The sequence below is a fragment of the Perna viridis genome, chromosome 3 (genome assembly GCF_037379345.1).
Source record: "Perna viridis isolate PV_CMFRI_1.1 ecotype Kerala chromosome 3, ASM3737934v1, whole genome shotgun sequence".
NCBI lineage: Eukaryota > Metazoa > Mollusca > Bivalvia > Mytilida > Mytilidae > Perna > Perna viridis.
This window is the reverse complement of record NC_142447.1, coordinates 60,690,899-60,716,657: the sequence shown is the minus strand read 5'-3', so window position 1 is coordinate 60,716,657 and position 25,759 is coordinate 60,690,899. Positions and strand designations below refer to the sequence as shown.

Sequence of the window (25,759 nt, the reverse complement as noted above, 5' to 3'; positions counted from 1 at the left end):
TCTCTTTCTATAAAAAATGTATTGTTTATTAAGTAAACTATCAACTAGCTTTTGTGTGGCAATGGTACATCTAAACACATCTATAAATTCATCTCAATTTTTGTAACATAGAATACATGAGTAATTATGATAGATTATAGTCCTTGTTAGCTTACCAAAGGGTCCATGTGAACCATCACTTGGTGTCTGATTTATTGGATTCCTCATAAAATCACATCCTTTCAATTTCAATCCAATTTAGATATCTCTTACATTTTTCGAGTTAAGGATTTAGATTTAGATATCCCTTACAGCTTTTGAGTTAAGGATTTAGATATCTCTTACATTTTTTGAGTTAAGGATTTAGATATCCCTTACAGTTTTTGAGTTAAGGATTTAGATATCTCTTACATTTTTTGCATTAAGGATTTAGATATCTCTTTCAGTTTTTGAGTTGAGGGACAAAAAATCAACTTTATTATTTTTGTCTAATTTGAAATTTTTGTTATTGTATTGGATTCCTTATGAAAATGCCTGCTTGCTAATTCAGATATCTCTATTGGTGTTTGAGATATTAGGGCCAAAGGGGGCCATGCCCAAAATAACACCTTTTTTTAGTTATAGGGATCAAAGGCTAAGGTCTTTAAGAAGCACCCTTGAAGCAGAAGTTCTTTCACCTTTAATTGAATTTCAAATTTTGTGCAATGAGTAATCAAGGGAACCAAGATGTTTACAAGTTCATACAGCAGGTATAAGTTATATTGTGAAAGTTTTATTGTTTTGTTGGGTACCAGTATTGGTATTTTATTGATTCATTGGGTACCAGTATTTGTGTTTCATTGTTCGTTGGGTACCAGTATTTGTGTTTTATTGTTTGGTTGGGTACCAGTATTTGTGTTTTTGTGTCTTTGGTAAACCACAAAATTTTGTTCCCAACAGAAAAGAAATTTTTCTTTTATTGTATGATAGAGAAGTTGGATCCACAAATTCAAGAATCTTCAAACTGATATTTTTTCCCAAAACCATGAAAATTGGTACCCATGAATTATAGTCTTTTCAGAGTAGTTATGTAGTTTTTGTATTTTGTATTTGTTGATAGATTTAGGCAACACAATAATAGAATATTTTATTTTTATTTTCAGGCTTTAGATGATCTTCAAGGTGTAGAAATGGCATTCTCAGATTTACACAGACGATATGAAAAAACAAAAGGTGTTGTAGAAGGCTTCAAAAAGGTAAGACTGCTCTATTATTTTTTGACTTGTATATTGTTGGCTTTCAAATTGTCAACAACAAATATTGACATTAAATTTGTAGTGATTTCTTGAATGTTCACAACAAATTAAATTGGCGTTCTTCAGAATGTAAACTATTGTTATGCTTTCAATCTATGACCTTATAACCCCAAAAAAATTATGATCTACATCACAGTATTTTGTATCACAAATGATTTCACAATGTGTTCATGTATCATTCATCATAGATAGATAGATAGATAGACACACACACACACACAAACATACAGCAGTTGTAAAGTATACAGACATTTATAAGACTGTCGGGAAGAAGTTTTGACCCAAAGTTGATATAGAACATATATTTATTTTATTGTAATTAATATTATACCCCCTCAAAGGAAGTTTGGGGGGTATAGAGGATTCACCCTGTCTGTCTGTCTGTCCAGACTATTTTCTTAGCAGCTTGCAGCATTGTTATTTACTTTGTAGGATGTAATATAACATATGGAGATGCGCATACTGTCAGAAATTTATGTTTGGACAAAAATTGTAGAAATGACAGCTGTTGAACTTAAGTGTTTTTCACCATGTGTTGTCTGTAACTTCTCCTCAACAACTTAAAGGATTTCAATGAAACTCATTGGAGTGTTAGATTAGTGTATGGGGATGTGCACGTTTGTAGAATTGACGGCTGGTGGACTTATGCATTTTTCAGCAAAACTTGGTCTCATGTGTTGCGTCTGCAACTCCTCCTCAACCACTTGCAGGATTGATACAAAACACTTAATGGGGTGTTCATTTACCATATTGGGATGTGTATGTCATCAGGAATTTATGTTTGGGCAAAAATAGTAGAATTGACAGCTGATGGACTTTTGCATTTTTTAGAAAAAACTTGGTCTCTTGTGTTGTGTCCACAACTCCTCCTCAACCACTTGCAAGATTGTTATGGAACTTAATGGGGTGTTAAATTACCATTTTGGGATGTATATTTTGTCAGGAATTTATGTTTGAAGTAAATTTGCAGTCTTATTCTGTATTGTTATTGAAAAAAATAGTACTGATTATGGTTTGGAGTTGGGTGTTGTAGAATGGCAGCAAAATTGTGTGTCAAAAGGGCTTAGTTTATTCCTCATAAACGTTGTGTCCAATGTGAATCATATGTCCTTATTGGTTTTCAAATGTACAGGATTCAACAGGCTGCAGGGGGTATTATTCCCATTAGGGGCAATGTCTAGTTATTGCATGAGAGTATTTTATTTTACTTGTGTCTAATCCATTTTGTTTATTGAAAAGAAATTCTTTTAATTTAGATTTATATGCAATTGACCTTTTGATTTTCTTGATATCTCCAGGAAGACTATGCCAATCTTTGAAGGCATTATTGTAAAAAGTATTAGCTGAATGACCATTAACAGATGGTACATAAAACTGTATTCACTTAATCTAGTGCTATAAGTACTGATATTTCTAGTTTTTACAAAGTTTGTTCTCATATAATGAGGGCATTTGTTATAGTATAAATATGTTTTACTCACAGAATGAAGAGGTGCTTAAAAAATGTATTGAAGATTATCAACAAAAATTGAAGAAATCTGATGAAAAGTTACAGACCATAAAACAGCAAGCAGAAGAAAAGTTAGATTCGTAAGTAGAATTGAATTTCTTATTTTATTTTATTTTAAGAAGAGATCATTTAGAAATAAAACTGGATATAACTATAAACTTACATGTGAAAAAAAAACAAAAACAAAATCATCAACTTTGTAATGTTGGGCACAATCAAAGTATACTATTTGTAAACAAAGAAAATAAAAACTACTGAGAAAAGAACTAAATAAAGTGATGTGTTTACAGAGCTAGTGTAGAAATGGATAAACTACGAAGATCAACATCATCAGATATGGCCAGGTTAGAAGCTGCAATGAGGAAGTCAGATTTACAAGTAGCAAGTTTACAGAAATCATTAGATCAAAAGGTAGGTGAGGTGGACAGACAGACATTTTACATCTCTATCTTTGTATTCATAGAAGACGGACAGACATATACGTAACATCTCAATCTTTGTATTCATTGAGGATGGACAAACAGACAATTTACATCTCAATCTTTGTATTCATTGAGGATGGACAGACAGACACTTTACATCTCTATCTTTGCATTCATTGAAGATGGACTGACAGATACTTAACATCTCAATCTTTGTATTAATTGAGTATGGACAGACACCTTACATCTTAATCTTTTTATTCATTGAGGATGGACAGACAGTCACTTTACATCTCAATCTTTGTATTCATTGAAGATGGACAGACCCATACTTAATATCTCAATCTTTGCATTCATTAAGGACAGACAGACACCTTACATCTCAATCCTTGTATTCATTGAGGACAGACAGACATCTTACATCTCTATCTTTGCATTCATTGAGGAATGACAGACACCTTACATCTCAGTCTTTGTATTCATTGAGGATGGACAGACACCTTACATCTCAATCTTTTTGTTCATTGAGGATGGACAGACAGCTTACATCTCAGTCATTGTATTAATTGAGGATGGACAGACATCTTACATCTCTATCTTTGCATTCATTGAGGAATGGCAGACACCTTACATCTCTGTCTTTTTATTCATTGAGGATGGACAGACAGACACCTTACATCTCTATCTTTGCATTCATTGAGGACAGATAACCTTACATCTCTATCTTTGTATTCATTGAGGACAGACAGACACCTTACATCTCTATCTTTGCATTCATTGAGGACAGATAACCTTACATCTCTATCTTTGCATTCATTAAGGACAGACAGACACCTTACATCTCAATCCTTGTATTCATTGAGGACAGACAGACATCTTACATCTCTATCTTTGCATTCATTGAGGAATGACAGACACCTTACATCTCAGTCTTTGTATTCATTGAGGATGGACAGACACCTTACATCTCAATCTTTTTGTTCATTGAGGATGGACAGACAGCTTACATCTCAGTCATTGTATTAATTGAGGATGGACAGACATCTTACATCTCTATCTTTGCATTCATTGAGGAATGGCAGACACCTTACATCTCTGTCTTTTTATTCATTGAGGATGGACAGACAGACACCTTACATCTCTATCTTTGCATTCATTGAGGACAGATAACCTTACATCTCTATCTTTGTATTCATTGAGGACAGACAGACACCTTACATCTCTGTCTTTTTATTCATTGAGGATGGACAGACAGACACCTTACATCTCTATCTTTGCATTCATTGAGGACAGATAACCTTACATCTCTATCTTTGTATTCATTGAGGACAGACAGACACCTTACATCTCAATCTTTGTATACATTGTTTATTAGCTATATCATAAAGTGAGAATAGGTATGGTGTATATGTCAAAGAGACAACAAACCCACGGGGATGAAAATGTCAGCAAAAGGCCGTTGGTCTTCATTGAACAAAGAGGAAACTCTCACACCACAGTGCAGGCTGCAGCTTGCCCTAAAACATCATTAAACACAGGTACAGTTGCCATTTTATACTCAAGTAACATAAAAAAATAAACGAAAGGTGAAAACAAAACAAGATATACTGAGGCCTGAAATTCCCAACTTGGGACATACTTCAGCGTGATCACAACCCTCCCCCTTAAAAATCTGGTCACTGTGGAAAAAATATTACACAATTAAACACACCAAAAAATCAGTTCAAAAAGGTCGGAGTCCTGGTACAACAGAAATAAAGAAACTTGGTATGAATGTTCCTTGTGGTATCCTGCATAGGACTGATGTTGGGATTTTTGATCCGTAGAAAAACATGGCAGCCATTACTAAAAATAAAACATAAGGGTCAGAAAGTAGTTTTTTGCATATATCTCCAAAACAGTTAGTTTTAGCAAAATTATTTCGATTGCTGAAATGACCCTTATTATAAAGCCTTAAAAAGTCTTCGGGGGATCAAAGTTGTCAAGGGATTCCTTGTAAGAGTTATTGCTCTTGAAAGATGAAAAAAGACTTCTTTTTTTTTATTACAGTTTTCAGCCAATATCTTGAAAACTATAATGCATAGAAAGAAACTTTCATTTGCTGAAAAGATCCTTATGATAGTTCTACCAAAGTCTTCTTGAGTCAAAGTTGTTGGACAACTCCTTGTTAAATTTATTGCCCTTGAAATACAAACTTTAACCAGGTGAGCGATTCAGGCTCCTGGGAGCCTCTTGTTATTTTTGGACTGATTTAAAAAAAATTTTGTATTGGAATCCTAATGAAAATCTGTGTCTACATTATTCAATCAGATTTCAGATATCTGTTATGGTTTTCGAGTGATAAGGATTAAAAAGGGCCACACCCCCAAAAAATCTATTTTTTATTATTGGTTAAATTTTGAAAATTTTATTTGAATTTCAGATTTTGTGCAAGTGTGTCAAAAACTAAAATTGTGTCCACACTTGCCCAAACTGTTCAGGGTTGGACCACTGTGATTGTATCATGCTGCAGTCAGTGAAGCTTTTTATTTTTTGTTTTATTGATTTTTATATATATGGTACACAGCTGATCCTGACATCAGATGCAACAACTTTGTGATTTTAATCATACCTCTTTTATTTTGTAGATAAAAGAAAATGAAGAATTAACAGCAATATGTGATGAACTTATAGCTAAAGTCGGTACAGATTGATGTATATAAATGGATGAAAGTCTGAGAGAGAATGAAAGCCCAGTTTAGACTAGAACAATTTTATAAATGTATGTGAAAATTTGGTGGTATTTCTCTATAAAAATAACTCCTCAATACTATTGAAAAAATGACATGAAATGTTGGCACTGGAACATGTGCCAATGAAGTTTTATGAATGTTTAGCCAACGAATATCATCGCTATATAATTTGGAAATTTCTTGTTTATTGCATATTTTTATGGATATAAATTTTAGGGAAGTGTGGTACTATAAGTAAGATAATCTTTACATTTCATTGTTGATTAAAAACTGTTTAAATTCATAAATATAATTCAGGACTGATCTGATTAACAAAGAATCTGTTGCTTACATCTAAATGAAAGTAAACTTGATTTGAATATTGAAGATTAACTCTTACTACTTATATTTATAATTCCTGGAGCTTGATTTAAAATAATATAAAATTAGAACCATTTCTATGGTGCAAATAAGCTATAACCCATTCAAATCCACATGTGTTCTCTGCAGGTAATAGATTTACTTGTGTTCTCTGGCTTATACAGCAAGTAGTTTTATCATAACTGATTGATAGTATGTTGTAAAATTTACATTTTTCATTTATATTTGACATGTATTCAACTGAAATTGTGCTGTACATTTTTTTATAAGAAAAAAATAATTTTCTTAAATTTCTAAAGTTATAAATCAAAGTTTTGACACAAACTAACCTTAGGAACAAAACTATTTGTAAAACTTGTAACAGTGTGAACTATCCATGTGAATCCTACCACAGATAGTATAGAAAAACATTTTTGTCAATATCACATGAGTCAATTATGTTGACTTTATCTTGTCTCTTGTGTAAGTTGATTGTTGCTTTTTATCTATGTTTTTTTTTGTATTTTGGGAATGAATCAGTATGATTTTAATATGTGTACATACAGTTAAATACTGAACATATTTAGAGTATACAAGATAACTATTTTATGATGAAGCTGCACTCATGACAAATTTTGCTACATTCTCTGTCTTTTATTTAACAGACTTGTTATTGTTTAACATCCACCAGAATTATGATGCTGGAATAGAAAGTCCCAGTTTAATTAGTTTGCTGCAGGTTTTTGGCTGTATTATGCTTCCTTGTTAATTCTGTAACAATAATAATACATCATATCATTGTAGAGACTGTTTTAAATCCTGTCTCCATTACTGATGTAATACCAAATGACTTATCCTGTAATAACTCAAAACAAATTCTATAATTACATATAAACCAGTATAAGTTATTCATTTCATATGGGGTTCAGACAGAGCCATATAAATCTAGATTATAGATACTCTGAAGGTACAGATGTTTCATTGAATTTATAATTTGTTTATTTTGTTTGAGTGCCTAAGATTTGACAGATTTTGTACATTTCATTGGGAATTTTATGTTTGAATTAAGTACAAAAAATCAAAAAAATTATCAATGATTTCTACCCCCTCCCCCTCAAAAAACTCTACAGGGAAACCTGTCTAAACCAAATCATAAACCAGAAACCTGTCTAAACCAGATCATAAACCTGTATAAAGCAGACATTTAATGTCAGTTTGAACCTTTATAAATCAAACAACTGTCTACACTGAACAAGAATACCTGTATGTTTAAATACATGTATCGTCTGAAATGTATGGTACAATTTCTTTACAGATAAAAGTTCATGAGAAGCACAAAATTTAGATGAACCTAAGTATATTTGATTTTTGTAAACTGTTACCATCAGATACTGTCTGAATTTCATATGAATTTATCCTGTATAGAATGTACAGTTGTTATGCAGTGATACATTGTTACCAAGCTTATGTGATACATGTACGAGATTTTACTCCTGTAATAGTACCTCATTTAACAAGTTATTGTTTGTATGTGAAGGCATCCATGTTTAACAAAGCAGCCTTCTACTTAATGGTGACATTTTGCGTTTTTCATCTTTACAGTTAAAGCTGTTTATATCCTTGGGTTGGAATTATAATTTCATTGTCAAAATAATAATTTTAATTGCTATAATTTTAATCTACTTGGAAGAATTTAAAGTTATTGTTGTAAATCATCTATCTACATGCATGAAAGTTTGGTTAACAGTTGAATTCAACACAGACTTCTATAAAGATAAATCTGTGTGTGATTATTTTTATTTTTGAAACTGATATAGACATTAAAACATTTTTATTGTTAGGTCATATTTAAAGTACTGTACTAGTAAATTATGTCTCTGTTAATATATAGTGTTGTATAAGTGCTGAAGGAAGTCAATAATTTATCCTTTGTTTATAATTGATTATGTTCAGAATATATTGTTAAAGCTTTGGACCTTAATGATGCCAACATTGTCTTGTCAACTTGTACAAGGTACATTGGACTATCTGTCCTAACATCTGAGTTATAAAAAACAGTAGTTGACTCCCACAATCAATTCACTTAATGTAAAGAAAATAGTTACAATAACAGTTGCTGACTCCTACAATCAATTCACTTAATATAAAGAGAATGGATATGGCGAGTATGCCAAAAAGACAACAACCCTATTAGGAAGAAAATTGTCAGGTCAAGGCCACTCATTAGTCTTTAATGAACGAGAAACCCTCAGGCGACCAGGCAGACTGCAAATGTCCCCAAAGCAACATAACACACAGGTACAACAAAATAGTTGCTCTTATAGACTCAAAAAACATAAAAGTAAACTGGGAAAGTAAATGAAATAAGAAATACTATTTACAATAATAATAAAAGCTGAGGAAAACATGGTTCTACTCAATTACGACAGAAACAATAACAAACCATCTTCTTTTTTTATTATGAAATAACTTAAAATCTTACAAAATCATATACCTTAAAATACAATGCTAGAACTAAAGCTGAAAGACTTTTAGTCAGATGTAGGTAAATTATGCATTTGGTTATTAGATATATACATTATAATGCCTTTGGTATATAACTTTCCCACATTCCAGAAGCATAAAGTACTTAACAATTAAACAATACAAAGATTCAGCACTACCTACCATTATTAGAATAGAAAGGAGGTAGAATGATAATATCATCACTGCTTTATATCATTGTCTAATTAAAGAAAACAATGCTAGGAAGAAAGTTCCATTTACTGAACTATTACTTGGTTTCATATTGACATTCTGAAAGATGTCAAGATTTAAATCAAGCATACATATTAACCACTGATGGGATGTAGTTACCCATATAGTCCCTTAACTGATCTCTGGAACTATTTGACGGATCAATGAACACTGCAAGATCGATAATCAATCTGATCATGTAAAATGACAGATGATTCACACATGAAAATTACAGATTTTTTATTGCCATGAACCTAATATAATGCCATTAAATCCACACTATTTCAATAAAAAAAAATTTAAATGTAATTAAATTAATCAGTAAAATATATTTACCATTCATCAGTCACATGATAGGAAATGGATGTGGGTTGAATGGGTCAAAGATTGATAGGAAACTGATCGGTGATCCATGATAGATCACAATTAGTTACACAGATCTCATCAGGTACTCTTCCAAAGATAATACCAATGGGGTATGTTGAGCCATAAGATGTACCCACAATAAGATTGATTGGGTTAGCAATAACACATATATGGACAATACCACTGATAAGGCATGGTTAACATGTATTCTTTTTATGAATACAGTTTTAGTTTTCTTTACAGTACTTTACAGATTTCAGATTATATGTCACATTTTTGCACTATGATACACAAAACTGCTGAATTACCACATGTATAATTTATGTTGTTAAGAAACTAATGTTAAGCAGACAATCTGATTGTAACTGAAACTAGAGTAAAAAATGTTTTGCTGAGCACAGCATGATATGACCACAGCCAGTTGAACTACATTCACTTGGGCCAAGTGAGAACACAATATCAGTTTTTGACACACTTGAACATATAGGGAGTTAATTGAGGACACAACAATTGGTTTGAAAAACAATATTAGCACAATATTTTGAAATTCAATTTAAGATAAATGTCCTACTGTCAGGATGCTTTCATGGATCACTTTGAACCCCAAAAACATTTAATGATAAAGTAAATTTGCTAGCATACTGCTTAAACCCCTTGCAAAGAGGAGAAATTTTTCCCCCAAAAATTCATTAAAATCTGATGAAAATTTGTTGAAATAGTCTTCCTAAAATTGTTTTTGTTCCCTATGACCTCTTCTTACTCCAAAAAGAAGAGCAATATTCAAATACTGATTGAAAATGCAGGGAAAGACTTCCAGAAGGAATGAAAAAAATCAAAATTTGTTAGCTAGTTACCTCATGTCAAATAAAAACCACAGCAAGTAACAATACATCAAAATTTAATGACATTTGGTAAACTTCAACTATCACATAGTAATTTAAAAAATACCAACAATGCCGACAACGACAGGATCATAACATAATAGGACTGCTTTTTTTTGCAGCCATATAAAAGCTGTGAGAAAAGCTCACAATAGGATTTTCCTGCTCAGAAATCATAAAAAAAATTAAAGTATTATAACTGATCACACAACTATAAATACTTCCAATGATTAAATCATAATCACATTTTAATCATGTTTGTTCTGAAGTAGCATCAGATTAGCAGAAAACAACTAAAGGATATTTCCAAAAATATTTTCAATAGATTAATAAACTGAAATCAGTTACTCAACTTAGTAAAGAAATGCCTGACATAAGAACCTTATATAGTAAGCTTTAACCACCAAACAATATAACGAAAAATAAGGGTTTGAAAAAAACAACATAGTGTGCACAACAAAGTGCACCAAATTTTACAGTTTTAAAGGGCACATTCCTTTAAATAACTTTACATCTACTTTCCTATTTGCAAATTCATTCTAAAGTAGATTTTTATGTAGCAAGCTAAAACTAAAATTATAATAGTCTTAATTAAGTTATTAAAAACATAAGAATAAGATTGTTGTTATTGCAAAATTAAATCAGAAATTGTTAATAAAGTTGACTCCCAACAGACAATAGTGAGTATTGTCATTATCATTGCATGGAAGTCTCAGCAGTTATTATGTTCAGCAACAAAAATGAATTATAAATCTAACAAATCATTGATGAAAACATAACACAACTTCATGGCTTTCTTAAATAAATATAGGAAGGTTTTCTGATACATCTATATTTATAGAAAAAGAAATAAGTAGACAAAGTATAAAAAAGATTGCTTGAAATAAAAATGTAAATTTTCATTTAAAACATTTTAAAGATAAAAATAAATCTGCAATCACATTAATGAAATACAATTTGAATGTGAATGGAAAAGTTGTTGATGCTTCTTGTAAAAAATTCAAATAAGCTTCAACAATTAAATCAAGAATTAACTATGATTATACAAAATAATTTGCCATATGATAGCAAGGCTATTAATATCACCAGGAACATAGAATTTATGTTTGATTGGTATTTATCATGTCTTTTATGACTGAATATTAACATCTAAGAAAGTCTGCCTAGTCATCTGGACAGATTAGACAAAGTGTTAGTTGAGTCAGTGTTTAGTCCAGCAATCTGACTGTCATCTGTACTGTGGTCTTCATAAACAACCACTTTAAATATAGGAGCTGATTGTAGGATGACTTCAATAGCATCCTCTCTATGAAGTTCCCGTAGTTTTAGGATTAACTGTCCAATGGTAGGATTAGAACACACTTTAGACCACTCCACTAAAACCCTGTCCGTTTTACTCTCAATACTACCATCCACTTTATCTAAGATAGGAAGTAAATGTTCTAGACCTAATGATACTGCCAGTAAACACCAGTCTCTTCCCATCTTATCTGGAGGATCTAGAACCTGAGACAGTCGCTGCCGAGTGTGTATTGTCAAATGAGACACTGGGAGATCAACACCAAGACAAATATTCTGAACAATTTCATGTGAACCCATACAAACAATGTCTGAAAACTCCTCAGTTTTAGAATCACACAGAGTCAAACATGTTTTCTTTTGTAGCTGCATTTTAAGCATTTCCTTTGGTGAATATGCTCTAATATTTTTATGATGTTCCTTAAGTTCTAAGCTACTGAGTACATGTCGTTCTGTACAAATACCAGGACATACATTAAGGATCACTTGTTCTACAACATTAATGAAATCCTCCAGAAAATAAAACAGTTGTGTTTGCTTATCATTAGGTCCTCGTACTTTGATTTCTATACAATCATACAGAGGATCCATCATTATAATACCCTCCAAGTCACCACAACAATATTTAGACCCATAGTGCCACTGATAGAGCTCAGCTTCAGGGTCTTCAGTCTCATGTAGTACAGTCCTTCTTAGAAGGACTTGGATTCTAGGGAATAGATGGACTAACTGTTCTACATAGAATGGTCCAGACTGTATCCTAACACCACCATACACACCATCACCAAATCTTTTTAGATCTCTCTGCCACAGACCATTCAATGTTTCTACAAAGTTTAAACATGGAAATTCATATTCTATTTCACCTTCAGAATCACATTGTGTAGAGACCTCTAAAGTTTCCAGGACTTGTAGAAGGTCTAGAGCATCAGTCTCTGGATACATCAGCTGAAAATCATCGACTGTAAAACATCCAGTGATCCGTGACTGTATGATCTTATCATGAGAAATCAAGTGTCCTATAATGTCACTACATAACCAGTTTGGATTCAGAATCACTAGATCTTGGCCTGTGTCACTTTCTAAGTACACCACCTGAAATTACACATTCTCTATACATATCAATAAAATAAGTGTTATTAAGTTAATAAAAGGTAAAATACTGCTTTAACTGCTTAGTTTTCATATAATAATTATTGACTAATTAAAAGCTAAATCAGCTACACACTGGAACAGATGCTCATAATCACTGAAGTTGAGATTGGATAAATTTTAAGTCCAATAGACATACCCCAATACCTTTACCTTACTACATAAGGTCAATAGACATACACCAATACCTTTACCTTACTACATAAGGTCAATAGTTCAAGAATAGTTTCAAACATTCAGTATCTAACTTGTCAGGTTTCAGGTCATTGCAGTACCAGTTGCTCTGATGGTGTAATATCTATTTTGCAAGATTCAATTTGAACTTGACCTGATCATGGATCAGATTAGTGTTCGGTAGTTTTGTTGTTATCCTTATGAAGTAATACTAACTAGATATTGTATGTTAATTATTTCATTAGGCTATATTTCATTTTCAAAAAAATATTTGTATCAAAAGCTGGAGTGTGTCAGGACATTCTGAATACATACATACCTCTCCTGACAATTGAAGTTGTTGGACCAGAAGTTTCATATGATCATCCCCAGCTAATGGATTCACTTTAGATCTTACATGGTCAACAAACTGTTGCCATGACAACACAGGAAATGAAGAAGATGATCGTCTCCAAGAGGTAAGCTGTGTTACCATGGATTCAAAAAATTTAGTGGACTTTGGAAGAACCTATAAAATATAATAAATTGGTATATATATTTTCAAAAATTGTTTTTAATATGATTTTTAAAATTATATACATATTTGATTTTAAAATTTTCATCTAAATGTCTTACCTAAACTTAAGTGCATATAAAAAAAAACATTAGGACACATGTTCAATTAAAATTCAAACGAGTATCTGGATCTGTATACTGTAAAATATAAATACTGGTACCTTTGATATGTGAGATTTAATTTCATACAGTTGATGTTTGACAGCTTTCATGTCATGAGATGAGGCGACATGAGCATCAATGATGAAGATCCTATCCACCAGCTCTATGTCAGAACCAAACATTTCTCTAGCTCTGTTGTATACTGTGTATATGTTATCTGTAGCAACATGCTCTCCTCTAGAGTTTTTAGGGCATTTCACCTTGTCAGCATGAGTTGCTATGAGTACGACCTTTGGTCTCACCGGGAGTTTACCACAGTAACCTAAGAAACACAGATTTTTTACTATGAAATAAGATAACATTGTGATCCTAAATCTCTAAAAAAAATAATTGATGATTGTTATTTATTTCCAGCTGTTTATTGTTTCATTATGAAACCTTTAGTGTTAAACACAGGTTTTAACTTATAAACTACTGACAATTTAACTTCTCTAAATAATCTGTCAAAATGTTTAAAATAGACTAAAAAAGCACTGCTAGTGTTGAAATAAATGTACCTAGAAAAACATTTTTGTCAATATCACATGAGTCAATTATGTTGACTTTATCTTGTCTCTTGTGTAAGTTGATTGTTGCTTTTTATCTATTTTTTTTTTTGTATTTTGGGAATGAATCAGTATGATTTTAATATGTGTACATACAGTTAAATACTGAACATATTTAGAGTATACAAGATAACTATTTTATGATGAAGCTGCACTCATGACAAATTTTGCTACATTCTCTGTCTTTTATTTAACAGACTTGTTATTGTTTAACATCCACCAGAATTATGATGCTGGAATAGAAAGTCCCAGTTTAATTAGTTGCTGCAGGTTTTTGGCTGTATTATGCTTCCTTGTTAATTCTGTAACAATAATAATACATCATATCATTGTAGAGACTGTTTTAAATCCTGTCTCCATTACTGATGTAATACCAAATGACTTATCCTGTAATAACTCAAAACAAATTCTATAATTACATATAAACCAGTATAAGTTATTCATTTCATATGGGGTTCAGACAGAGCCATATAAATCTAGATTATAGATACTCTGAAGGTACAGATGTTTCATTGAATTTATAATTTGTTTATTTTGTTTGAGTGCCTAAGATTTGACAGATTTTGTACATTTCATTGGGAATTTTATGTTTGAATTAAGTACAAAAAATCAAAAAAATTATCAATGATTTCTACCCCCTCCCCCTCAAAAAACTCTACAGGGAAACCTGTCTAAACCAAATCATAAACCAGAAACCTGTCTAAACCAGATCATAAACCTGTATAAAGCAGACATTTAATGTCAGTTTGAACCTTTATAAATCAAACAACTGTCTACACTGAACAAGAATACCTGTATGTTTAAATACATGTATCGTCTGAAATGTATGGTACAATTTCTTTACAGATAAAAGTTCATGAGAAGCACAAAATTTAGATGAACCTAAGTATATTTGATTTTTGTAAACTGTTACCATCAGATACTGTCTGAATTTCATATGAATTTATCCTGTATAGAATGTACAGTTGTTATGTAGTGATACATTGTTACCAAGCTTATGTGATACATGTACGAGATTTTACTCCTGTAATAGTACCTCATTTAACAAGTTATTGTTTGTATGTGAAGGCATCCATGTTTAACAAAGCAGCCTTCTACTTAATGGTGACATTTTGCGTTTTTCATCTTTACAGTTAAAGCTGTTTATATCCTTGGGTTGGAATTATAATTTCATTGTCAAAATAATAATTTTAATTGCTATAATTTTATTCTACTTGGAACAATTTAAAGTTATTGTTGTAAATCATCTATCTACATGCATGAAAGTTTGGTTAACAGTTGAATTCAACACAGACTTCTATAAAGATAAATCTGTGATTATTTTTATTTTTGAAACTGATATAGACATTAAAACATTTTTATTGTTAGGTCATATTTAAAGTACTGTACTAGTAAATTATGTCTCTGTTAATATATAGTGTTGTATAAGTGCTGAAGGAAGTCAATAATTTATCCTTTGTTTATAATTGATTATGTTCAGAATATATTGTTAAAGCTTTGGACCTTAATGATGCCAACATTGTCTTGTCAACTTGTACAAGGTACATTGGACTATCTGTCCTAACATCTGAGTTATAAAAAACAGTAGTTGACTCCCACAATCAATTCACTTAATGTAAAGAAAATAGTTACAATAACAGTTGCTGACTCCTACAATCAATTTACTTAATATAAAGAGAATGGATATGGCGAGTATGCCAAAAAAACAACAACCCTATTAGGAAGAAAATTGTCAGGTCAAGGCCACTCATTAGTCTTTAATGAACGAGAAACCCTCAGGCGACCAGGCAGACTGCAAATGTCCCCAAAGCAACATAACACACAGGTACAACAAAATAGTTGCTCTTATAGACTCAAAAAACATAAAAGTAAACTGGGACAGTAAATGAAATAAGAAATACTATTTACAATAATAATAAAAGCTGAGGAAAACATGGTTCTACTCAATTATGACAGAAACAATAACAAAACATCTTCTTTTTTTATTATGAAATAACTTAAAATCTTATAAAATCATATACCTTAAAATACAATGCTAGAACTAAAGCTGAAAGACTTTTAGTCAGATGTAGGTAAATTATGCATTTGGTTATTAGATATATACATTATAATGCCTTTGGTATATAACTTTCCCACATTCCAGAAGCATAAAGTACTTAACAATTAAACAATACAAAGATTCAGCACTACCTACCATTATTAGAATAGAAAGGAGGTAGAATGATAATATCATCACTGATTTATATCATTGTCTAATTAAAGAAAACAATGCTAGGAAGAAAGTTCCATTTACTGAACTATTACTTGGTTTCATATTGACATTCTGAAAGATGTCAAGATTTAAATCAAGCATACATATTAACCACTAATGGGATGTAGTTACCCATATAGTCCCTTAACTGATCTCTGGAACTATTTGACGGATCAATGACCACTGCAAGATCGATAATCAATCTGATCATGTAAAATGACAGATGATTCATACATGAAAATTACAGATTTTTTATTGCCATGAACCTAATATAATGCCATTAAATCCACACTATTTCAATAAAAAAAAATTTAAATGTAATTAAATTAATCAGTAAAATATATTTACCATTCATCAGTCACATGATAGGAAATGGATGTGGGTTGAATGGGTCAAAGATTGATAGGAAACTGATCGGTGATCCATGATAGATCACAATTAGTTACACAGATCTCATCAGGTACTCTTCCAAAGATAATACCAATGGGGTATGTTGAGCCATAAGATGTACCCACAATAAGATTGATTGGGTTAGCAATAACACATATATGGACAATACCACTGATAAGGCATGGTTAACATGTATTCTTTTTATGAATACAGTTTTAGTTTTCTTTATAGTACTTTACAGATTTCAGATTATATGTCACATTTTTGCACTATGATACACAAAACTGCTGAATCACCACATGTATAATTTATGTTGTTAAGAAACTAATGTTAAGCAGACAATCTGATTGTAACTGAAACTAGAGTAAAAAATGTTTTGCTGAGCACAGCATGATATGACCACAGCCAGTTGAACTACATTCACTTGGGCCAAGTGAGAACACAATATCAGTTTTTGACACACTTGAACATATAGGGAGTTAATTGAGGACACAATTGGTTTGAAAAACAATATTAGCACAATATTTTGAAATTCAATTTAAGATAAATGTCCTACTGTCAGGATGCTTTCATGGATCACTTTGAACCCCAAAAACATTTAATGATAAAGTAAATTTGCTAGCATACTGCTTAAACCCCTTGTAAAGAGGAGAAATTTTTCCCCCAAAAATTCATTAAAATCTGATGAAAATTTGTTGAAATAGTCTTCCTAAAATTGTTTTTGTTCCCTATGACCTCTTCTTACTCCAAAAAGAAGAGCAATATTCAAATACTGATTGAAAATGCAGGGAAAGACTTCCAGAAGGAATGAAAAAAATCAAAATTTGTTAGCTAGTTACCTCATGTCAAATAAAAACCACAGCAAGTAACAATACATCAAAATTTAATGACATTTGGTAAACTTCAACTATCGCATAGTAATTTAAAAAATACCAACAATGCCGACAATGACAGGATCATAACATAATAGGACTGCTTTTTTTTGCAGCCATATAAAAGCTGTGAGAAAAGCTCACAATAGGATTTTCCTGCTCAGAAATCATAAAAAAAATTAAAGTATTATAACTGATCACACAACTATAAATACTTCCAATGATTAAATCATAATCACATTTTAATCATGTTTGTTCTGAAGTAGCATCAGATTAGCAGAAAACAACTAAAGGATATTTCCAAAAATATTTTCAATAGATTAATAAACTGAAATCAGTTACTCAACTTAGTAAAGAAATGCCTGACATAAGAACCTTATATAGTAAGCTTTAACCACCAAACAATATAACGAAAAATAAGGGTTTGAAAAAAACAACATAGTGTGCACAACAAAGTGCACCAAATTTTACAGTTTTAAAGGGCACATTCCTTTAAATAACTTTACATCTACTTTCCTATTTGCAAATTCATTCTAAAGTAGATTTTTATGTAGCAAGCTAAAACTAAAATTATAATAGTCTTAATTAAGTTATTAAAAACATAAGAATAAGATTGTTGTTATTGCAAAATTACATCAGAAATTGTTAATAAGTTGACTCCCAACAGACAATAGTGAGTATTGTCATTATCATTGCATGGAAGTCTCAGCAGTTATTATGTTCAGCAACAAAAATGAATTATAAATCTAACAAATCATTGATGAAAACATAACACAACTTCATGGCTTTCTTAAATAAATATAGGAAGGTTTTCTGATACATCTATATTTATAGAAAAAGAAATAAGTAGACAAAGTATAAAAAAGATTGCTTGAAATAAAAATGTAAATTTTCATTTAAAACATTTTAAAGATAAAAATAAATCTGCAATCACATTAATGAAATACAATTTGAATGTGAATGGAAAAGTTGTTGATGCTTCTTGTAAAAAATTCAAATAAGCTTCAACAATTAAATCAAGAATTAACTATGATTATACAAAATAATTTGCCATATGATAGCAAGGCTATTAATATCACCAGGAACATAGAATTTATGTTTGATTGGTATTTATCATGTCTTTTATGACTGAATATTAACATCTAAGAAAGTCTGCCTAGTCATCTGGACAGATTAGACAAAGTGTTAGTTGAGTCAGTGTTTAGTCCAGCAATCTGACTGTCATCTGTACTGTGGTCTTCATAAACAACCACTTTAAATATAGGAGCTGATTGTAGGATGACTTCAATAGCATCCTCTCTATGAAGTTCCCGTAGTTTTAGGATTAACTGTCCAATGGTAGGATTAGAACACACTTTAGACCACTCCACTAAAACCCTGTCCGTTTTACTCTCAATACTACCATCCACTTTATCTAAGATAGGAAGTAAATGTTCTAGACCTAATGATACTGCCAGTAAACACCAGTCTCTTCCCATCTTATCTGGAGGATCTAGAACCTGAGACAGTCGCTGCCGAGTGTGTATTGTCAAATGAGACACTGGGAGATCAACACCAAGACAAATATTCTGAACAATTTCATGTGAACCCATACAAACAATGTCTGAAAACTCCTCAGTTTTAGAATCACACAGAGTCAAACATGTTTTCTTTTGTAGCTGCATTTTAAGCATTTCCTTTGGTGAATATGCTCTAATATTTTTATGATGTTCCTTAAGTTCTAAGCTACTGAGTACATGTCGTTCTGTACAAATACCAGGACATACATTAAGGATCACTTGTTCTACAACATTAATGAAATCCTCCAGAAAATAAAACAGTTGTGTTTGCTTATCATTAGGTCCTCGTACTTTGATTTCTATACAATCATACAGAGGATCCATCATTATAATACCCTCCAAGTCACCACAACAATATTTAGACCCATAGTGCCACTGATAGAGCTCAGCTTCAGGGTCTTCAGTCTCATGTAGTACAGTCCTTCTTAGAAGGACTTGGATTCTAGGGAATAGATGGACTAACTGTTCTACATAGAATGGTCCAGACTGTATCCTAACACCACCATACACACCATCACCAAATCTTTTTAGATCTCTCTGCCACAGACCATTCAATGTTTCTACAAAGTTTAAACATGGAAATTCATATTCTATTTCACCTTCAGAATCACACTGTGTAGAGACCTCTAAAGTTTCCAGGACTTGTAGAAGGTCTAGAGCATCAGTCTCTGGATACATCAGCTGAAAATCATCGACTGTAAAACATCCAGTGATCCGTGACTGTATGATCTTATCATGAGAAATCAAGTGTCCTATAATGTCACTACATAACCAGTTTGGATTCAGAATCACTAGATCTTGGCCTGTGTCACTTTCTAAGTACACCACCTGAAATTACACATTCTCTATACATATCAATAAAATAAGTGTTATTAAGTTAATAAAAGGTAAAATACTGCTTTAACTGCTTAGTTTTCATATAATAATTATTGACTAATTAAAAGCTAAATCAGCTACACACTGGAACAGATGCTCATAATCACTGAAGTTGAGATTGGATAAATTTTAAGTCCAATAGACATACCCCAATACCTTTACCTTACTACATAAGGTCAATAGACATACCCCAATACCTTTACCTTACTACATAAGGTCAATAGTTCAAGAATAGTTTCAAACATTCAGTATCTAACTTGTCAGGTTTCAGGTCATTGCAGTACCAGTTGCTCTGATGGTGTAATATCTATTTTGCAAGATTCAATTTGAACTTGACCTCATCATGGATCAGATTAGTGTTCGGTAGTTTTGTTGTTATCCTTATGAAGTAATACTAACTAGATATTGTATGTTAATTATTTCATTAGGCTATATTTCATTTTCAAAAAAATATTTGTATCAAAAGCTGGAGTGTGTCAGGACATTCTGAATACATACATACCTCTCCTGACAATTGAAGTTGTTGGACCAGAAGTTTCATATGATCATCCCCAGCTAATGGATTCACTTTAGATCTTACATGGTCAACAAACTGTTGCCATGACAACACAGGAAATGAAGAAGATGATCGTCTCCAAGAGGTAAGCTGTGTTACCATGGATTCAAAAAATTTAGTGGACTTTGGAAGAACCTATAAAATATAATAAATTGGTATATATATTTTCAAAAATTGTTTTTAATATGATTTTTAAAATTATATACATATTTGATTTTAAAATTTTCATCTAAATGTCTTACCTAAACTTAAGTGCATATAAAAAAAAAACATTAGGACACATGTTCAATTAAAATTCAAACGAGTATCTGGATCTGTATACTGTAAAATATAAATACTGGTACCTTTGATATGTGAGATTTAATTTCATAAAGTTGATGTTTGACAGCTTTCATGTCATGAGATGAGGCGATATGAGCATCAATGATGAAGATCCTATCCACCAGCTCTATGTCAGAACCAAACATTTCTCTAGCTCTGTTGTATACTGTGTATATGTTATCTGTAGCAACATGCTCTCCTCTAGAGTTTTTAGGGCATTTCACCTTGTCAGCATGAGTTGCTATGAGTACGACCTTTGGTCTCACCGGGAGTTTACCACAGTAACCTAAGAAACACAGATTTTTTACTATGAAATAAGATAATATTGTGATCCTAAATCTCTAAAAAAAATAATTGATGATTGTTATTTATTTCCAGCTGTTTATTGTTTCATTCTGAAACCTTTAGTGTTAAACACAGGTTTTAACTTATAAACTACTGACAATTTAACTTCTCTAAATAATCTGTCAAAATGTTTAAAATAGACTAAAAAAGCACTGCTAGTGTTGAAATAAATGTACCTCCAGGAAAAAAACATTCTGTTCTAAAATAATCTGAAATACAACTTTCTGGGATATATACTTTATGCTTTATGCTAATTAGATCATGTAGCTTTTAATATTTATAAAAACATTTTTTTCTAGTACTAGCTCATTCTTATATATTGACATGTCAATTTAATTTCATTATTATGTCATCTTCAAATACTTCATCTAACATTAAATTACATGTAAATGAGACTGGATAACAAAATGCTACTGATTTTTCTTTTTTATTTTTTTTTGGTAGGGGGAAGGGGGTTGGTGGGATTATTTTATTAATTTATCACCATGTTGTTTATACCACAGTCATACAAGGGAACACTATCACTTTCTGAACTTACCTAAAGGTAACTGTGGTGAAATTCTGCCTTTGATAAAACCAATCCAAAAAATAACCTGAGCCACCTGCTCTGCCATTTCATCACAGAGGTTAAACATGACAACATTGATACAGTTTGTGTCTCCCATAAAATGGTCATACAACATATAGTATGGTTCATATCCCGAAAAATCCCAAATACTCAAATCTCCAACACCTGCAAAATAAAACCCAATTATGATTTTAAATACTCACCCTGCCCAGTAATAGGAGAAAAAAAAGATTTTTCTGCTCAATAGTCCTACTCCCTTCGATCAAGAGTTTGTTACCAGACATAACTGAAAATAGGAGAGACTTATAATTCAACATGCCAAAGCTATGTACCAAGTATTATCTACTTACAACCAGTGGGAAATAACATCACTAATAAACAGCTGCAATATAAGCACATGATATACTAGTCCCTATGATGGAAAGAAATGGAGTTTTTATATCACATATAATCAGGTATGCTGTTATCCATGTAGCATGTGAGATGTGTGAGGGCCAATACAGGGATTTTTGTACCATGTGAGATATGTGAGGAGCAATACAGGTTGAAGTGTAAAATGTGAAAAAATATATAATAAGAAAAAGTCCCATAACCCTGAAACTAAGAATCAAATTTTCTTCAAAAAGTACAGACTGTTATACTATTATAACAATAATATGTGTGAAGTTTGAAGTTTATTGTTTAAGGGATTCAACATGTTAAAGCAGATGGACAGACATTATAAAAATAAGAGATGTGGTATGATTGCCAATGACACAGTCATCCACCAAGAGCCAAACATTGAACAATTGAACTTCTACAAGTTGCCACATGGTCATCAATGATGGGCAAAATCCAAACCATAAAGCAAGCTGTAAAAGGCTCCACAATAAGTGAAGTGAAACTATTAATAAAAGACGAAAACTGAAAAAAAAAACATAAAAGGAATAACAATGAACATTAAACATTAACAACAATAACTGGACTATGGGTGCTTGGGACAGGCACATAAAGCATGTGTTGGGGTTTAACATGTTCATGAGTGTCCAATCCTCCCCTAATCTGGAACAGTGGTTGGAAAATACAACAAAAAACAAACTATAAAAATCTGTAGACTTTGGATTTAACTCTTGAGATCGATATTATTTTAATAATTAACAGGACAAAAAGCTGTATCTACCTAGAAGGAGTACTCACATTTTATGTAAGCTAGTTCAAAATCCAAAAGCAACTGATAAGCACACCTTGTTTACTCAAACCAAAATATCAATAAAAAAATCATGTCCAACAGGAATTAGTAAAAATATATCAAAATATGTCTAAGTAAAACAATGTCTTCATGCTTATGCCAAGACAAAAAGCAATGAAGTGCACATAAAGTTACGCGAGATTCATAAATCTTGAACTTTGCGAAGAACTATATAAAATGCCACTGGCATACTAGAAAACATGGAATAGAGTACCTTAGTGAAGAACTTATTAATTCAATTGATCACACAGTTGTCTGTATGTTAACCAACAGAATTTATAGAAAACATATAATTAAATTTAAGTAAAACAAGGTCTTTATGCAAATGCCAAGATAAAAAGTATTGTCAGGAAGTAGGACGAAATATAATAGACTTAATTAATACTTAATTTATTAACAAGAGAGTCAGTTAGAATCAGTAAAAACATAATTTAACAATGATACAGTGCAGATAACCCTTACATATAGGTTTTTGAAATATTTTTCTAGACTAAAAGGATTCTGTTTAACATTTCAAGTTTTATTGTTAACAATGCATCACTGGGAGATAATTCTGACAGAAGGATAATTTAAATTAGACTGACCACCTGTTATCTCAAAACTGAAAAGAAATTTTTTTTCTTAGAGCCTCATTATCAGTAAACTACTTGAAATAAATTTAGATAAAAAAATAATAAAATACTGTTGACACCATAAACAACAAACCTGTTATTTGTGCCTGCTGGACACTGATACCCTTGGTGTAGGTAGGATTATTAACACTGTAGGTCAGAGGTATAGGCAGACTGTATTGTCTGGTTAGTTTACCATCACGACCTGTCAAATAAAGCATACAATGAAGGAAAAAAGAATGGGTATGAAGGTACACAACAACATATATCCTAAATCAAAATAGTAAATACTTTTGGTATCACTTAAAGGTCTTCAACACATGTACACAGGTCATCAAGTAAGCTCTGAAATGCAAACTATTCATAAATACTAAAACTTGATTGAAATTGTAAAGTTCACAAAAATGTCATCATAAAGGACTTAGAAGGCTTTTCATTATTTTCATATTCTGCAACAAAAGACATATGTGTTAATCATTGAAATTCATAATTGTCATAGATAACAGACAAGGCTAGTTTGAATTTGCAGAGAAATCTGATGTTAACAAATAACCAAACATGTTTTTTCATAAAAAAAAAATAGAATAAAATAAATCTGCATCTTCAGTTTTTCCTCAACAAATTTATATTTTATTTGAAAGTTCTTTTTAAGGGTCATGGTTGTACATGTTATAGAAGTATCACACATATATCAAGTCACCATGTTAGCGCAACATGTTTTTTTATTTATTGGTATGGAAATTTTTGAACAGAAGAAAAAAAAGCAACCAGAAGCACAAGTATATATATCTAATAGAAAAAGATTTTACCTCTGGTTATAGAAGTAGAAGATTGACTTGTTAGTCTTCTTCTGAAGAAACCAGAAAACATGCCACATTTCATGGACTCTATAAATGTTGTCTTTCCTACGCCACTAGCACCAAACAATTTCAACTTAATTCTCGACAATGGCTGGTTCTGAGGAATTAACTGACTCACATAGATTTCTCCCTTGTCCTACAAAGTCAGCAAATCAATAGTAACATTCCTTTTACAACATTTTATACATTAAAAGCTTTGTCCATCAATTAACCAGTGATATTTATCAACCCGAACAAAGTTTATTTTTTACCAATAAAATAAGGTAAATAAAATGACCTGTAAACATATAATAAGTTTCTTATTAAAGTGGTTTTGACCAACCGAAATCATACATGTATTTACCAGTATGTGTATTTTGTTTCAGCAGATTATTTGATACATGTGAAGTATCAATTTATTCTTAAAGAATATTTTTATACAACAGATGACAGTAAAACACATTTATATACCCCTTTGACTTTGTTGAGAATTTCTGCAATATCAGTGTAGCCCTGAGCTAATGCCATTATTTCTGCTGTAACACCATCCTGATAAAATAAATAAATTAATACTGGTGTTCAATAAAAAATATTTGAATAGACATTATGGAGAAGACAAAAGGAGATCAAGCAGTTGAATTAAATACTTTATTAAGTTTCATCTAAATGTTTAATGAACCTCATGAATTCACTTGATGGAAAAGTTTATTTTTAACTTCTTTGAGGCTATGATGTCTACTGGGTTCTGATGCAACACAAATGGTATAACTCTTTCAATTGACCAATATATTAAGCACATACATTCTAAAACTTGTACCCACCCATCCCAGCATCACATGGAAAAGAAAATGTCCCCATTTCTGTGCATCTGTGCTCAAAATTATATTCATATAGCATATGTATGAAAACTATAAAAAAAAAAAGTATTTCTACTACCAACATAAGATGTTAGACTTATAAATAATTATAAAAACTATAATTGGAAGCATACATAATTCTGGGAATTATTTTAAAACATGTATAGCCAGACAAGCTCAAGATAAAGTTGCACACTATGCATACCCCCCACTAGTACAGGAAGTTGATATTGGATAGCAACAAAAAATGGAAGCCTTATTAAATCTTGGATATTTTTAAAAACATGTACAGCTAGACAAACTGAATGTGAATTTTGTACATTTGTTGTTAATAAAACA

At 31.5% G+C, this 25,759-nt stretch overlaps 3 protein-coding genes and 1 long non-coding RNA gene across 14 annotated transcripts in view; 1 reads left to right on the top strand and 3 right to left on the bottom strand.

Annotated features, from left to right (window-relative positions):
- Window positions 1-8,258, top strand: part of LOC148623198 (uncharacterized) — a 44,694-nt gene extending 36,436 nt beyond the window's left edge. For all 9 annotated transcript variants that reach the window (XM_088573825.1, XM_088573823.1, XM_088573821.1 and 6 more), the window contains 4 exons: window positions 1,122-1,214; window positions 2,758-2,864; window positions 3,075-3,195; window positions 5,834-8,258. In XM_088573825.1, the coding sequence (XP_088429951.1) occupies window positions 1,122-1,214; window positions 2,758-2,864; window positions 3,075-3,195; window positions 5,834-5,899 (387 nt within the window). In that variant the 3' untranslated portion in view covers window positions 5,900-8,258. The remainder of the gene's footprint in view (window positions 1-1,121; window positions 1,215-2,757; window positions 2,865-3,074; window positions 3,196-5,833) is intronic.
- On the bottom strand, window positions 3,772-4,588 carry LOC148623199 (uncharacterized). Its single transcript, XR_015920797.1, has 3 exons — window positions 4,466-4,588; window positions 4,167-4,377; window positions 3,772-3,878 (listed from the first exon to the last, which is right to left on the bottom strand). It is a non-coding gene; the product is annotated as an uncharacterized LOC148623199 (long non-coding RNA).
- Window positions 8,259-8,717: 459 nt separating the features above from the next.
- Window positions 8,718-13,919, bottom strand: LOC148623197 (death-associated protein kinase dapk-1-like). The gene is made up of 3 exons (XM_088573826.1): window positions 13,602-13,919; window positions 13,205-13,393; window positions 8,718-12,654 (listed from the first exon to the last, which is right to left on the bottom strand). Exons 1-3 carry the CDS (start codon window positions 13,902-13,904, stop codon window positions 11,428-11,430), a joined length of 1,719 nt encoding a protein of 572 aa, XP_088429952.1. The 5' UTR covers window positions 13,905-13,919; the 3' UTR covers window positions 8,718-11,427.
- A 2,195-nt stretch (window positions 13,920-16,114) lies between these two features.
- Window positions 16,115-25,759, bottom strand: part of LOC148623196 (death-associated protein kinase 1-like) — a 67,009-nt gene continuing 57,364 nt past the window's right edge. For all 3 annotated transcript variants that reach the window (XM_088573808.1, XM_088573809.1, XM_088573811.1), the window contains 7 exons: window positions 25,035-25,112; window positions 24,534-24,720; window positions 23,819-23,929; window positions 21,856-22,050; window positions 20,996-21,258; window positions 20,598-20,786; window positions 16,115-20,047 (listed from right to left, as the gene is read on the bottom strand). In XM_088573808.1, the coding sequence (XP_088429934.1) occupies window positions 18,821-20,047; window positions 20,598-20,786; window positions 20,996-21,258; window positions 21,856-22,050; window positions 23,819-23,929; window positions 24,534-24,720; window positions 25,035-25,112 (2,250 nt within the window). In that variant the 3' untranslated portion in view covers window positions 16,115-18,820. The remainder of the gene's footprint in view (window positions 20,048-20,597; window positions 20,787-20,995; window positions 21,259-21,855; window positions 22,051-23,818; window positions 23,930-24,533; window positions 24,721-25,034; window positions 25,113-25,759) is intronic.

Coding starts and splice junctions, on each gene's coding strand:
- LOC148623197 (XM_088573826.1), bottom strand. CDS start 13,904: ATGTTATCTTATTTCATAGTAAAAAATCTGTGTTTCTTAGGTTACTGT. Junction 13,394..13,601: donor TTAAATCTCACATATCAAAG/GTACCAGTATTT, acceptor TATATTTTATAG/GTTCTTCCAAAGTCCACTAA. Junction 12,655..13,204: donor AACTTCAATTGTCAGGAGAG/GTATGTATGTAT, acceptor GTGTAATTTCAG/GTGGTGTACTTAGAAAGTGA.